Source organism: Protopterus annectens, chromosome 10.part0, assembly GCF_019279795.1.
Source record: "Protopterus annectens isolate FY-2018-M chromosome 10.part0, PAN1.0, whole genome shotgun sequence".
NCBI classification, from domain to species: domain Eukaryota; kingdom Metazoa; phylum Chordata; order Ceratodontiformes; family Protopteridae; genus Protopterus; species Protopterus annectens.
Genome location: NC_056744.1, coordinates 82,662,373 through 82,675,657, shown reverse-complemented (window position 1 = coordinate 82,675,657; position 13,285 = coordinate 82,662,373). Strand labels below are relative to the sequence as shown.

General features: G+C 41.7%; 1 protein-coding gene across 1 annotated transcript in view; it reads right to left on the bottom strand.

Annotated features, from left to right (window-relative positions):
• NPLOC4 (NPL4 homolog, ubiquitin recognition factor) overlaps positions 1-13,285 on the bottom strand; it is a 1,702,928-nt gene that overhangs the window by 1,044,267 nt on the left and 645,376 nt on the right. The window contains exon 7 of the mRNA XM_044085045.1: positions 12,879-13,002. Coding sequence (XP_043940980.1) covers positions 12,879-13,002 — 124 coding nt within the window. The remainder of the gene's footprint in view (positions 1-12,878; positions 13,003-13,285) is intronic.

Sequence of the window (13,285 nt, the reverse complement as noted above, 5' to 3'; positions counted from 1 at the left end):
GGAATTATCCAACTCCACAGATTGGGGAGAAATGGATAGATCCAACCTCCTTTCTGAAGGCGTTGGAATGACTCCCATCTGGCTACTCAGGAACTTTTGCATGAACCAGTCCAGATCTGCTTCAGCAGCACTTTTGTAGGGCCTGAAGGATTTAGCTGAAAGCACATTCAGAATTAGGTTGTTTCTCCTATCACTAACAGTCGGGGCCCAAACCCTTTTCAAATTCCACAGTCCACAGAGAAATGGGGACAGAAAGGCAGACAGCACGCCGACTGTGGAAATCTTGTGCCCATACACTGAACACTTTTTAAAGCTAGTTTGCTCATCTTTGGAGAAACCTGAAGTGGAGTCAAACCTCAAAAAACAAGTAAAAAAACAGAAACACCAACGATCAGCACTAAACATCCTGAGATAAGCAATCTAAACTGTTGTTGGCACAAGTGGTTTTATAAGCAACTGCCCAGCAAATAATTACTCTTAATTGAACAAGTGTACAAAACACAAACTATATTAACATTTACTTAAGAAAACACTATCACTAATAACAATATCTGAAGATTTAATAACAAACATTAGCAGAAAAACACGACAAAGAATCAACAAAGGTAGAAAAATTGTTGTGAGAAGGTAGGGGGTATCTAACTAGGGGAAGTGATTAGATCTACAGTAAACTAGACTACAAATGCACTCGTAAGCCATAAGGGCACTATCTGAAAAATACTGATAAACTTTCAAAAATAGAGAAGACCCACTTAGCTCCACAGAAACACAACTGGTCGCAAAGTGGCAAACAAGATCTAAGGTAATTTAGGGGCCAGATGTATTACGAGATGGAAAGCTCTTAAAGGACTCAAATCTGGAGCACAGACATTGCTAGGTCAGATCTGACAAGCAGTTTGAGAACCCACATGTTGGATCGGATGGATGAATAAATAGTACCCAAATTTTACTCTTAAAAAACAGTAAATTAAAACACAGTACTTCAACTGAAAACCTGGTTTCCTGACGGTCCCTAACAACTCATTCACAGAAGTATCATTTTTCTCAGGAAAAAAAAAAAACAAATGTGGAAGGTTTTTTCCTCAGAGGGAACATAACTGCCCATCAATGGAGATACAACAGGTTGACCATCAATCCTCGAAAGCCCACAAGAGGAGTGCTATTCTGCATTTGAAAAGCAATGAATGGCTTGGCACCCAGACTGCCAAATTTCTCCAGTGTCTAAAGTCATCAATGGTCTTAGCATGTGGAAGGTGCCCTAAAGCTTTGGAAGATGGCCAGCTGTAATATCTTATTGCAGGATATAACCCATACAACTTAGGCTACTGCAACATTTATCTAATAATGAACATCAAGTATTCCCTTCTACTGGAATATTGGGGAAGGGGGCTAGGAGATAAATCATTTGACAAAGTATTTGAGGAGAAAACGTACAACTTTGACTTATCCTGTAGAAGTAATGGCTACTAGATGTAAGGTCTTTCAGTAGGTTCATAGGTGTACTCTAGGCTAACAGCCACCAGGGCTATTATAAGCCTTAGTTATGCAATCCAACCTGCGTCCCTACATATGATGAGCATTTATTAGGAGGCGGCATGTTAGTTAAGATGTTTCCAGAGGTTATATGGCAGGGGGTATGTTAGTTTTGGCATTACTATCTGTGTCTACCAGAGATATGGGGGCCAGACTCAGGGTGAATTTCCAATTTCCCATCCACTGGTCAAGATTATGCTTAAATACGCTTAAATAAGATTAGGGAGGAACTCTGCCTCACATGGATGAGGAGCCTGTTCCAGAGCATGCAGATCCTCTGAGACAAGTCTGTCTCATTAACATGTCTTATGACTCAAGCAAAATTTCAATTCCTGGATCTAGTGATTCTGATGCTGTTCATTTTGCGGATATGCAAAAGGTCCATCAGAGCTGGATCCAAAGATGCCAGGCACAGATTGCCTTTCAGTAACCTTTAGGAGATGGTACAGAGACAGGGCTTTAAGGTGATGCTTTTAGGACAATGTGTTTATCCCTGGATTCTCCTTGTAAGGACATTTTCTGAGCATTCCAACTGCTGCATATGTCTAGTCAGGCACATGCCGAAAGGGTCATTATGCTCAATGGTCTGTCTTACTTAGAAGTTTGGTGCCAAAGAATGACATTCTTATTACTATGGCTGTATGCTGGTCAAAAGCCAGATTACTACCTACATATGCTCCCAGATCCCGGACTACTGGGTTAACTCTTGGGGTACAGGTACTTCAGATCAGATGAGGAGGTAGATTCAAAAGGAGGAGTCTACACTTCCAATACAAAATTAAGATCCCAGAGTGTTAAGGGGTACTTCATAGGAGGTCTCAAGAGAAAGGTACCTTTCAGAAAGTCCTTACAAACATTTTGAGCTGCAAAAGACAAGCAATTAAAGCCTTGATTATAAATGGAAATAGTGTCCAACTGATCTTTAATTGTATCACAACTGGAACCAGAGTTGAAGAATGAAGACAAAAATTGTAATACTGAAGGAATGGGAGCAGAGAAGGGATTCAGTCCCTGTTTGAATGTCCAAACTGAGAAATGTTTTCCATTTATTCTCAAAGATTGTGAGTAGCAGCTTTTTGCAAAGCGGATGAAAGCTGGACCACCTTGGGAGGGTTTAGCGTGATCCCTGGCCATTTTTTGGAATTGGTGAAACTGATCGGTCAGCTTGAGAGACTGCATACCTGGGTGAGGCTCTCTGGAAGAATGATGTAATGGATTCAGTTTGGGACCTAGAAGCCAATGCTGCTTTTTCAGATGAGGCCATAGCATCGGGCACCAATTTTGCCTCTACCAAAAAGGGGCTACAAGGGTAAATTGAAGACCTGCAAAATAATGTTTTCTGCAGAAACTCTCTCATTGGTGTTAACAAGAGAAATACATACATTAGTCCAGGAGGCTAATGATAGAACATAGTGTCTCTTGGTATCTGGACTACAGAGGAACCTCACCAAAACAGCTGCTGCATTTGGTGTTGGTCCACGATGGAAAAAGGTTGCATATAGGCTGTTCCCAGCAGCAAAATATTATTTGTGCTACTGATGGGTTGAGGGACTACTTATGAGGCACCATGGCACATATGTTAAGCCTGGTCATTAAAAAAATTAGTTCATCCCAAAATGTGCATTGCAACCAAAAGGCGCTGTGAAGACACTGCCATGGCCGCACCCTCATGGACTTCTTTGCATAGGGTGTAGGGCAGTGATCCTCCTTTCTTGATGTACCACACCACTGAGTTATTAATTACGTGTATATAAATCACACTCTGGGGAAGGGAGTCCATGAAAGGTGTACAATGCTAGCAGAATCACCCTCATCGCCAGAATATTAATAGGATGGTCAGCCTCTTGTTGAATCCACATGCTCCGGACAGTTTTGTACTTATAATACTCCTCCTCCCTCCAGACTGGAGGTATCAGTGGTCACTGTGACCTTCGGCAAAGAAAGTATGTAGAGTCTTCCTGCTGAAACAGTGGGAGAATGCCATCCCAACAGCGAGGTAATTTAATGTTCAAAGCATGAATGTGCCTGAAGCATAATCCCACTTCCCTATGCAGTCCATCATCCTTGACACTGTTAGGAGGATATACTGCTGGACTGTCCAGTCAGGAATTCCTTTTTGGTGTCCACTGCCAAAATAACACTGTCCATCATACGGCTTTTGCTCCTGTGTAGTCTGTCCATAGGTGATCATAGAATTTTACCTGGTTTCTTAGGCATACTTTCTGCTATGTCAAATTCCTGCCATGCCCTCTCTGCCACCATGTCCATCACACAGTAAGTGGGAGGGGTCATCCAGAAGATACAGGGTGCAGACCTGAATGCCTCAGATAGGACCCCCTCATCTAGGGAAGGAGAACCAGTGGACCAAGCACCCCACTGCCTTTTAGCTCTAAGATCTCACCAAACTTGTTCTTCTCAGGAAGAGACTATGGAGAGCATTTCTCTTCAATGAAGTCTGTACTGAGTGTTAAGAGACTTGGTGGGAGAGACTATGCGCCTCCTTTTTGTACATGTGTTTCTGTGGTGGCTTTGGGGGGGGGGGTAGAGGGAATGACCTCATCCAAAGCACCAGAAGACTCATGACAAACATGATGGTGGGAAGGTTTGAGGTACTCAGCTGCTCTATCCTAGAGGTTGATTATGATGGCTCAATGATGCAGACTAAATGGTGTAAACTGATGAAGTTGAAGCCTGTAGACCTTCTCCTGCCTGCATCCATAGACCAGTAATAATCCTCTCAAAGAAGTCAAAAGCTGAGGTGGAATCCATCGGAATAGAAGACATCTGCAAGAGCATAGTCTATTCCCACAGACAGAGGTCTAATTTCCCAAACACAAAGCCAGTGACAGTAAATGCAGACAAAAAAACTGCTTTTCTTTTTTAAAGTCATGGTTTTGATTAAAATGAAACAAAACTAACCATAAGGGAGAAGAAAAAAGCAGCTAAACTCTAAACCATGAAAAATTTAGAACACACAAACAGAAAAATACATTTAGTTATGTGAGTTAGCAGTCTGTCACTGGTAGGCATGGATTTTAGAATTGTCTCCACTGTATCTGATGCAAGTAGAGTTAGCACTGAATCTGCATTGAACTGCCTCTGCCAGGCAGATTAAGGTTCTATGTCAGACCTAAGAAAATATAATATCTTTACATTTCATGTCAGGTGGGATTGCAGCTATGGCTGCTGTCTTAATCCAATATGTAGAGGGGGAAAATTAACAGAAGGATCTGCTCTTAAACTTCTAATTAAATTCTGCATTTCAGCAGGTACCCTACAGAATTTGTTTGCTGCCTCACAGATCTAGGGTCCTAGGTCTAGTGATGCCTTCTGATTAGTCTCCCAGTATCCATGTGGATTCTTCTCTGGCTTCCTCCCAAAGACTTGATGGCCAAACAGATACTTTATATCAGCCGTGTGTAGCCAGTGTCAAGTCTAAAAATGAAAGGTTTCAGTTCACCCACTGATTAAAACATGTTATCTTCTGAACAAATTTACTAATATGAGAGCAATAAATTAATGGATGCATAGCTTGTAACAGATGCACCTCTGTTTATCCAACTGTGATACCTCTATATAGAAAATGTGATGTCCTTAGACCCCCTAACCCACAGAAACTTGCATCAAGTCAAGACCCACTGAATGAAGCATCATGACAGCCTTCTTACAACCACAGAAATAAGCTAGAGAAGGCTTCACAAACACAGGATTTCACCCAAATGGTTCACTCATTTTAGTCTCCTTAAATGTTAGCGTTTTTTTTAAATTTTGGATGAACTTTTATTATTTACTTTTATTTACTTTTTTTGGTTCTTTGTTCTGACCCAAAAGAAATGCTGCTTCTTTAGCCATTTTTTTTTCAAAAGTTTCTGCTTTTTTCCCTGAAATATTTTAAAGTCTTTAACATCAAATTCATTTTTTAACTGTTAAAGTCCATAACTACTTATGCTATGAGGAGTCAAATACAAACATTTTTAGGGATAGTTTTCCACAAGCAAAATTAAATATTTACAGGCTATGTCACTACATGATTAAAATCTTCACAAAGCTCCCCTAAAATGTAGCAACAATTTCCCCCAAACAAAGAATAAAAAAAAATAAATACATTCTATCCTCCAACTGCAATTTAACTACTCACAAAAAGGAACATTCAAAGAAATTTTTAAATATTTTTATTAAATCAAAACAGTGACAGAAGTACACATTTAACAAAACCATAGTAAATTCTTTCATGCAGTTAAATTTATTTAACAATTATTTGCTTCAACAATAGAGCAATTCTTCATTTCTTTCCTTCCCTCAAACCGCATTTCTCTTTGTGATTATACTACATGTATTGCTCTCACAGATTCCATTTGCTTCTATGTAATATAATATTTCCCTTTTCCAAGGATCTCACCTCTGGTTCTTTTATTTCCTTTACAACATTCAATACTTCAATTACAGCTGCTTTGGGTATTTACTTCAATTTTCTAGTAATTGCTTTTTTAGAAGCCAGTAGTATTAAACTTAGTAAGGCCTTGCTAGGATTACACAATTCAGAGCCAATGTCCCAGTTCAAAATACTAATTTCCACACTTACAGTGATTTCCTTCCTGAACATTACTGAAGAAAAAAAAACACACTGGGGAATTTTTAAAATCTGCCAACTCATTAAATTCCCAGAATACATGCTCATTGTAAGCTCTTTCATATCACACCTTCGGCATTTGCCATCTACATGAAAAATTATATGATGTCTGCCTGGACTATAAAAATAAAAATGAAAACACTTCCAAACAAAAACAATAACTGAGACCAAAAAGTTTTGAGCAATGACAAAAATTCATGTAGGTAAGGACTATTTTTTTTTTTTTTTTTTTTTACAGGGGAATGTTTCAAGCCATAACACATCATGGCATGGTACTCACATTATCCAGAGGGAGACAGTAAAAGTACAGTTTTGTACCTACCATAAATGTAGATGTTCGAGGATCCACATTGCTGCAGTCCTAACTATTGGGTAGTCCGCTGTCCAGTCGGCCCGAATACCAAAGTATATGGCTGACGTCGGTCAGGGCGCATTAGACTGACGTCAGTACGTCAGGATACTAATGCGCATGACCGACGTCATATCCTCAGTCTTTTCTTGCCCCAGATGTCAGAAGACCCTGAAAAGATAAGGCCAAAAACCAAAAACTCCCAACATACCTGCACCAAAATATATATATATATATATATATATATACAAAATTAGCAGAATATAACCTCACCTACACAACCACCCCTAAACACAGAGGGGAAGGAGGGAGGGTAAATTGGACTGCAGCAATGTGGATCCTCGAACATCTACATTTATGGTAGGTACAAAACTGTACTATGTTCTTCATTCCACATTGCTGCAGTCCTAACTATTGGGTAGAATCCCAAAGCAGAGGTAAGGGAGGCTGGCAAATCATAAGGAAGCAGGAACTGACAACATGCCCTGCAAAATAGCTGTGGCAAAACCAGCCCTAGACTTAGAGTAGAGAGGAAGGTGATAATGCTTAGAGAAAGTATGCACTGAACTCCAAGTAGCTGCCTCCAAAATATCCTTAGTTGCCACCCCTCAGAAATGCTGTTGAAGTGGCAGTAGCCCTAGTGGAATGAGGCCTAATCCCAGCTGGAATCTCCTTGCCATGATGGGAATAACAAAATGTAATGCAACACCCAATCCATCTAGAAATAGTTTGTTTTGACACAGGCTTGCCCTGAGAACTCAAAGCAAAAGAAACAAACAACTGCTGAGACTGCCTAAAATCCTTAGTCCTGCTCAAATAATAACGCAATTGCCTGTGTACATCTAAAGTGTGCAAAATCTTTTCCCCTTTATTTTGGGGATCTGCATAAAACGTAGGCAAATGAATAGTTTGGTTTAAAGCCACACTAGAAACCACTTTAGGCATAAAGGAAGGATTAGTACGTAATGATACCCTATCCTTATGAAAAATCAAAAAGGCCTCAACCGCCATAAGGGCCTGTAACTCAGAAGCCCTCCTTGCAGAAGTAATGGCCAACAAAAAGCAGTCTTCCATGACAAGTATTTCAGTTCAGCAGTAGCTGCAGGCTCAAAAGGTTGTAGAGTAAGTTTCTCCAACACAAAATTGAGATCCCAAGCAGGAGTAGGAGCTCTACGTGGGGGTCTTATATTCTTTGCCCTCTAAGAAATTGCTTGAACAAAGGATGTGAAAACAATGGTGGGTCACAATCATAGTGAGCTGAAATTGCTGCAGCATGAATCTTAATGGAAGAGAAAGACAAACCTTTGTCCAATAACTCAGTAAGATATTGAAGAGCCACACTCAAATTAGGCTCTGAAATCTCCAAATTCTTTGCTGCAGTCCAAAATAAAAATCTCTTCCATTTTTCTGCGTACACTTTCCTTGTACTAGGTCTTCTGGCTTCCATAATCACATTTAAAACTTGTTGAGGAAGCTGAGACCTGCTGTCTTTCAAAACAGAATATGCCAGGCTGTTAGATGAAGAGAGTGAAGCTTGACATTGAGCAGACGACCGTCCTTCTGAGACAACAGATGTGGAATCGAGGGTAAAGGCCATGGAGGCTTCTTTACCAGACTCCTCAGTAATGGGTACCAGTGCTGCCGAGGCCAATCTGGAGCTATTAAAATCATCCTTGGCTTGTCTTGTCTGACCTTTAGAAGCACCTTTGGAAGAAGAGGCAGAGGTGGAAAGCATACACATGAAGATTTTTCCAACTGAAAGAAAGAGCATCCACTTTCCAAGCTGTGTGATGAAACCTCTTTGTGCAAAACTTTGGCAGCTGGTGGTTTAGTGGAGAAGCGAACAGATCTATGTCTGGAGTTCCCCAGGACACTGTCAACTTTTGAAATACATGAAGATCCAGTTTCCACTCGTGGGGATCCATGATTTGTCTGCTTAACACATCTGCTAAGGAGTTCTGTGCTCCCGCAGAAACCTTGCCTGAAGAGTTAGTTGCAAGCTGAGCGCAGTCTCCCATAAAATCATTGCTTGCCTGCACAATGGGTAAGAATGTGTTCCCCTTGTTTGTTGATGTACCACATGACAGTTGTGTTGTCTGTTAGAATCAACACCTGCCCTGGAAGAAGAAACTCCTTGAAAGCCATTAATGCAAACTGGACTGCTAACATCTCCTTCATGTTGATATGTAGATGCTGTAGTCTGGCAGGCCACTTGTCTTGTATCCACTTTCCATTTAGATGAGCTCGCCAAGCAATGTCTGAGGCATCTGTCGTTAGAATTTGACTCGCCTCTGGCCGGGTCACAGAGAGTCCCTTGTTTAGGTGACATTCCTGAGCCCACCACAAAAATTCCTTTTGAATGCAAGGTATTATTTGAATGACAGTGTCCAAATCCTGGCAGTGCTGTGTCCGTACATTTTTGAGATACCATTGTAGCTTCCTCATATGCAGTTTGGCATTGGGAAGCACCAGAATACAAGATGCCATGAACCCTAAGGCTTGAAGGACTGTCCTTGCAGTCAGCCCGGACTGAAGAGATAGTTGATGGAAGTAACTGGAAAGATTCTTTTGTTTGCCCGGGGTTAAAAAGGCCATCTGGGCTGCTGTATTCAGTCTCACACCCAGAAAGCACATGTCTTGAGAGGGTACTAGACTGGACTTTATTTCGTTCACAGAATACCCTAGGCATCTTAGCACTGCTATGACATATTCCAAATGCTGCAGAAGGTCTTCCTTTTCTTGAGCCAGAATCAGGCAATCGTCCAAGTAAGGATAGATTTGAATTCCTTTTAGCCTGAAGTAAGCTATCACTGGAGCCAGAACCTTTGTGAATACTCTGGGCGCAGTAGATAAGCCAAAGGGCAATGCAGAGAACTGATAATGAGAATTTCCAGCTCGAAAACGCAGATACTTTCTGCAACTTAGTCTTATAGGCACATGAAGGTAAGCTTCCTTGAGATCTAAAGTTACCATCCAGTGATCTTTGCCCAGCAGAGGTAAAAGCTGTTGTAACGCCAACATTTTGAACTTGGGAATGTCCAGATAAGTGTTGAGGATAGATAAATCCAAAATTGGCCTCCACGTGTTCCCCTTCTTCGGTACTAGGAACAGGCGAGAATAAAATCCTAGGCCCCTTTCTGGCACAGGAACCAGCTGAATGGCCCCTATTTGGAGTAACTGAGAAATTTGCTTGTGAGCCTCTTGTCTTTGTAGAGGAGGAATGTCTGGCATGCCTTTGAAAGGAGGCAAGGTATGGAAATAAAACCTGTAACCGTGGTGAATGATATCCAGAACCCATCTGTCTTGGGTAATTAAATCCCAATTTTCTTTGAAAAGAGACAGTCTTCCTCCCAACGGTGCTGCCAGGCGAGAATGAACTGGCAGCTGAAAAGGCAGGTCATTGGGTCTGCTTACGAAAGGACTGACCCCTGCCCTCACCAGAAGTCTGAGCAGGGGAACTCCCTGTTCTAGGCCTAAAAGAACCCTGAGCTCTGCCCCTACCACGTCTAGACCTACCCCTAGACTGGGAATCATAAGCAGGATAAGTCCATCCCTTAGCAGGCCAATTTCTACTAAACTTCGGAGGCTGCACCTGCAAAAAATCTTTAACAGTTTGCATAGACTTAGCCTTGTCCTCCATTTTCTTCAAAACTGCTTCTACAGGCGAACCAAACAACACATCAGACTGCAAGGGAGCATCCAAAATCCGTGTCTTAACATGCTCAGCTAAATTCTGATCTCTCAACCAGGCGTGCCTACGAAGAACAGAACCAGTGGCAGCCACCCTGGAGGAGGCCTGCACAGCATCAAAACCACATTGCAAGGAATGTTTACCCACCTGTTCAGACACATGAACTAAATCCTGCAACTCTTTACACTCAATACCTTCCGCCAGAGCATCCACCTTAGATTTCAACTGTGAAAGAAGATAATTCTGATATTTTAACATGTGAAACTGACAATTCAACGCCCTCATGGCTAAAGTGGAAGAAGTATACACTTTCTTTCCCCATCTATCCAAATCCCTTGCCTCTTTATCAGGAGGGACAGGATTTTTAACAACTGAGGCCTTCACACCTTTAGGCCCCTGAGAGACAGTTTCGGGTCTGCCCTAGGACTCTTAAAAGATACTTATGCGCGTCAGGCACCCTATAATACCTATCCGGTTTAACTGGGGCAGGAGGCAAAGAATCAGGATTCAGGGAAGCCTCTGCCAAAACATCTTCCACCACATTCAAAACAGGAGGTATAGCTAAAGGCCTATGCTGGGGTAAAACAAGAATTCCCTAAGCCTTTTCCTGGAATCAGAGAAATCTTGACCTTCCCATTTAAAATGCTCCCTCATGGAATGCAGAGTCTCTGAAAATGAAAAATCCTCAGGAGGGGAAGCTGAAGGAGTAGAATCATCCACATCAGAATCAGAATAAGGAGGGTACTCCTGCAAGTCTTCAACCAAGACTCAGAAGCCTCCGAGCATTGCTCAAAACTCTCAAACTCAGGTTCCACCCTAGGCCTCTTATCAGGAGGGGGCATAGAACCCCTTATCATAGTAATCAAATCCTCTGCCATTTTAAGCATATGTTTCTTAGGCAAAGACCCTGAAGCACTAGGAGAAACCCCCACTGAAGCAAAACTCGGCCTGCCCCTCAAAGCAGCCTTGGAAACAGAAGGGGAGGCTCTGACCACCTTAGGAAGAGAGGGAAGAACAGCCACCTGAGAAGCCCCTCAGCCTGGCCTACTTCCTGAGAGGATACATCCTGTAACAGTAAAGTCTCTCCCTGAGACTCCAAAGAAACACCTGGCAAAACCTCCGGCTCCACTGAGTTTCTAAAGAACCGACGCCTGGGACTGTCGGTTCTTCCACTCTAGGCTTTGCTGTTTTGTCCTTGCGTTTTTTAGCCGAAGCCGGCGTCGGAGCATCCGACGGCATTTTATAATTACAACGCTTCCCAAACACTAACCTGGCACAGTCTAACCTTCTCTTAATAGTGCGTTTGTTAAATCTAGCACAAGAGCGCATCCAACAACGCCGTGCTCAGGCCCTAAACAAGGTATACACAAAGTATGGTAATCCCTATGAGGTATCTGTTTCCCACAAGAAATACAGTTATTCACTTTTTCTGACATCCGGTTAAATACTGAGGCAAGAAAAAAACCAAAATATTCCCAACGGGTACTTAGCCAACTTTGATTCGGTCTGAAACTCTGGCTTCAGAAACTTTCAGAACGCCAACCTGCACTCGCAAAATTGCTTCTGCATCGGACCATGCGGCAAAAAAGACTGAGGATATGACGTCGGTCATGCGCATTAGTATCCTGACGTACTGACGTCAGTCTAATGCGCCCTGACCGACGTCAGCCATATACTTTGGTATTCGGGCCGACTGGACAGCGGACTACCCAATAGTTAGGACTGCAGCAATGTGGAATGAAGAACATCACCCACTTTCTGAAAAAAATCAGGTCAGAAAATTACTGAAGAAAAGCCCTATGTATACTTCTACAAGATTCCAGAAACTAAAGTCTATAGATAGCCACACCCTGCAGAACAAGCATAGGCACAAAGGAGATATCCACTCTCAAGAGCTTGAAAATAGCAGTTAAAGTACACACACATTTCTGTAATCCGCATAACCGAGCCACTCAATTTAAGAGTTAATGTGTCAAAAAAGGGCATTTTTGGAGGGGTATGCCACTGTGCACTTTTAAGCAGGAACACACCTCTACATTTCCAAAATATTAGTCTAACTCGGAGATCATGACATGTCAGACAAAAGAGAATCACCAATAGGTGATGTAAAGGCAGTCAATCTTTCTCCAATGGTGAATAAATCTTGGACCACCAAAAACTTTATCAAAATTTCACTCTAAACCGAAGCAAGTTATGGAAAATAAGCATATGAAACTGAAACTAGTATGCTCAAACAACTGTGAACTGAGATCAGGTGTTTCAAGCAAGTGTCTATAATTACCACACATACACACCTGTCCACAACAGTAGTGTCCAGTCATTCCAGAAAAGCCTTTCCACCACTTTTCCAAATTGGATATATTTGAATAGTTTTAAATTATTTAACAATTCTTAATGTTAATGTCCAATCAACAGCAATTACTAGATAAAGAAATGCAAAATTATGTTACAAGACAGGACAACTCTTTAGTACCTACTGCACACTACTGTCCAATCAACAGCAATATGTGGTATTTGATGGAGAGGTAACTGGCCTAGGGGGACTCGCGTGATCAACAAACTGTAAATTAATAAAACTGCGCGAGAGACAAACTGAACAAGCTTTAACAAATGAAGACCTTCAGAGCAGAAAATCTGAACAAGTTTCATCAACAAATGACCTTTACAGCACTCACCTGTCTGTTCAATGTGATAGCACTTGGCTGACATTTAGTACAGATGCCTTCAGGCCATGGTGGATGACCTTCACACCCAGACTTGATTTTGCATGTAATGTTCTCCATCAGAGCAAACTTCCCCCTATATTAAAGACATTGACTCAGGTTAGTTACTTTTACAAGAATCTGTCAACCTTATGAGGCCTGAGAGCCCTCTAAAGACAAGTCAAAATATGCTCATGTTTGCCATCTGCCTGCTCACTTTAAAGGTATGATTGAGAAAAACAAAATCTTGGTCAAGAATTATTCTGAAGCAAGAACACTAGTGCCAGTGAAGAAAACAGCAGATGCTGTTTTCTAAAAACATACAATCCTTGTGCAAATGGCAACTTCCTGACAAACATTTGTGCAACTGCACTCATCAT